Here is a 3272-nt window from a genome sequence, read left to right on the forward strand (position 1 = left end):
CTTGAGCCACAGGCGCCAAGCCAGAGCATTTACTTTTTACTGGGAGCTGCTGTACCCTTCATCCCTTTGAATCCTCCCTTTCCCCTATGGAGAGAGAAACCAAGGCCCCGGGAGGCAACATCCCAGCATCTCTGTAATCCCAAACTCATCACCCTCTGATATGTGTCTTCTTGCCTCCCTGAGTGTTCCTTCTATCCAGTCCAACCTGTCCCTGAATCCTTGGCACTCACCTCAAAGAGGCCCTGCCGCTTGCTCAAACTGCCTCCTTCCAGGGTCCAGAAGTAGATGTGGGATTTCCCACAGGTGATAAGCAGGGTGGGGTCTGTGGGGTGGAAGGTGGCCACCAGCACAGCCTCGCTGGAACACTTTCGGGATAGAGGAGATTCAGAATGAGGACTTCAAAGCCACCAGGCCTACCAACCCATCCTATACAAGACCACCCTATACAGCTGTGTAGGCAGTGCACCGTACAACCTGTTTGCCTGAACCTTTCCTATGCTCAACTACAGGAGGCAGGACTAGCCCTGTGAAGCATTATTATAGTCTTCTCTGTCACCAATGTAATAGCAGATCCTTTGAGAGCCCCTATTCCACACTAAGTACTATGCTAAGTAAGCACTTTACAATCTCACAGCACCCTAGGAGTTAAGAACCATTAGGGTCTCCTCATTACAGAAGTAAGGATTAGTGAGGGCAACCATTTGCTTGAAGCTACACAGCTAGGTATGAGTCAGGTCTGGAATCTAATTCGCCTAGGCCTGACTCCTGTCTACATTCAGTCTATCAGACTATGTGGAGATAGACATTTAATAAATGCTCTTGATTAAGGTTCCTCTGTCTTAAAAGGAAATTAGATTGTTCTGATAATATCTCCTCATCACTAAACTACTGGTTATTATCTAGCAGCCTGTGAGACACCAGCCTCGCAACCATTTCTCCTTCTCTAAGTAGTGGACCCTAATCTGGAACCCAGGTTTCCTGCTCACAGCTGAGAGAACACACATGTGACCTTGGGCGAGTATCTTTTCCCTCTACTACAGTTTATCTGTGAAGTAGGCCACTGCCCAGAGAGGCAAATTAAGGTCTATCTTGGATACCACAGGACTGTGTAGTCAGCAGCCACTTTATACCACTCTTCTGCTGGGCCAGGTCCACCCATCCATATCCCAACATCCTTACAAAGATCCTTTGAACAAGATACTACCATTATCTCCATATTTTCTTTTTTTTTTTTTTGTGAGACAAAGTCTCACTATGTTACCCTTGGTAGAGTGCCATGGTGTCACAGCCCACAGCAACCTCAAACTCTTGGCCTTATTTTTTTTTTTTTTTTTTTGAGACAGAGCTTCAAGCTGTCCCCCTGGGTAGAATGCCATGGCATCACAGCTCACAGCAACCTCCAATTCCTGGGCTCAAGTGAGTCTCCTGCCTCAACCTCCCAAGTAGCTGGGACCACAGGCACCCACCACAACACCCGGCTATTTTTTGGTTGCAGCCATCATTGTTGTTTGGCGGGCCCAGGCTGGATTCAAACCCGCCACCCTAGGTGTATGTGGCTGGCACCTTAGCCACCTGAGCCACAGGTGCCGAGCCAAACCCTTGGCCTTAAGAGATTTCTTGCCTCAGCCTCTCAAGTAGCTGGGACTATAGGCGCCCACCACAACACCCAGCTATTTTTTGGTTTTAGTGGTCACTGTTGTTTGGCAGGCCTGGCCTAGATTCGAACTCGCCAGCTCTGGTATATGTGGTTGGTGCCCTAGCTGCTGAGCTATAGGCACTGAGCTATCTCCATTTCATAGATGAGACAACTGAGGCTCAAGGAGGGCAAGTCACTTGTTCAAATTCACATAGCTAGCAAGTGGCAAAATCAGGACTTACACATGGACTGTCTGGTTCTAGAGTCCAAACCCCTAAGATCAGAAGGTCCCACAGGAGCACCCCAAAGGGAAGAGATGAGAAAGGTCACCTTACCTTGACATCCACCACCTTGGACTCCTTAGCCCAGTCCCACACGGAGAGCATGTGATCACTGGATTCGTCCACTGCACACAACAGGTTGCCCCCATTCTACAGAGGAGAGAGGCAAGGTAAGTCAGATCCATTCCCCCCACCCCACCCGCCTACCCATGCCCACTGGGCACTTGCCAAATGGGCCTGTTTTCAGACCTTCAAAGCCCCTATCCCATGTCATACAAAACACATTAAAATACACTCTTTGTCTAAGCACTGCAATATCATCTTAAAGGGTTTTGATAACTCGCCCTTTGAAATGACTCATCCCTAACAAACTCATCTAATTTACCCTCAGCTGTGATGTCTCTGCTGCCAGCACACAAATTCTTGCTGATATCATCTAATTTGCATTTTCATATGGAACAACTTTTATGTATATGTAATTCAGCAATTAATAAAGTTGGTATAATGTTGGGTTTTTACAACTTTAGTTAAAATACAAGTTAATTTTGACTTGGCATGTTTTTTTTTTCTTCTCCACACTTTGGCTTCCTCCCCAACCCCCTACAAAACTCTCAAATGTCTCTTTAAGTCTTAGAAAACTTCTGAGGCTCTAAGCCAGTGCTTCTTAAACTATCTGGGAGGAGGACTGGCTGTTTCTTACTCTCAGATCCATTGCAAACCAATGTTTTTGTAAAATGTGATAAAAATGTAACAATCACACACTTGACTATTGTGGTAATGTTAAATTGCTCTGCACATTCTTACAGGTTTACTCTCGATTTCTGTACTTATCTATGCCTGGACGTGCCAACACCTGTCTGGGACTGCACAGCTGGGAGCAGCTGGGCCCTAAGATACTGGGCTTAAAATGCCTAAGGATAAAGATCCTTCCAGAGTGACAGGGAATGCTAACAATAATGCAACAAACATTCACCGACCAGCAAGGGAACAAATACTGAGAGTTCGGGGCACATCAAGACAGATGGTGCACCTTATTACAGCCAATACTGCAGACCTCTGAGGTCAAACTTTGGAAGTCAGCCGCCTCCAGTTCTGCTGAGGCGCAGCCCGCCTCTGTGACATCACAATGTGGGCGTGGTTTCCCACCTAAAAGCGCGGGTGAAGAGGTGGGGAGGATTTGTCCGGCTTTGGAAGGTGAGGGTGCTCAAAGGACTTACAGATTTAGAGAAGCCCACACAGCACACGGCTCTTTCAAACACCCCCAGGCCCAGCACATGTAAGGTGGAGAGGGAAACTGAGTCCCAGATGCGTACGTGGGGTGGCAGTGGCTGCAGGAAAAAAGAAAGCATCTGTTA

General features: G+C 47.3%; 1 protein-coding gene across 1 annotated transcript in view; it reads right to left on the reverse strand.

The window, feature by feature from the left end:
• The window catches only part of EML2 (echinoderm microtubule associated protein like 2), a 33348-nt gene that overhangs the window by 17711 nt on the left and 12365 nt on the right, over positions 1-3272 (reverse strand). The window contains 3 exon segments of the mRNA XM_012811156.2: positions 231-365; positions 1972-2067; positions 3135-3245. Coding sequence (XP_012666610.2) covers positions 231-365; positions 1972-2067; positions 3135-3245 — 342 coding nt within the window.

Source organism: Otolemur garnettii, unplaced genomic scaffold (assembly GCF_000181295.1).
Source record: "Otolemur garnettii isolate 467f Iridium unplaced genomic scaffold, OtoGar3 scaffold00152, whole genome shotgun sequence".
Taxonomy (NCBI): domain Eukaryota; kingdom Metazoa; phylum Chordata; class Mammalia; order Primates; family Galagidae; genus Otolemur; species Otolemur garnettii.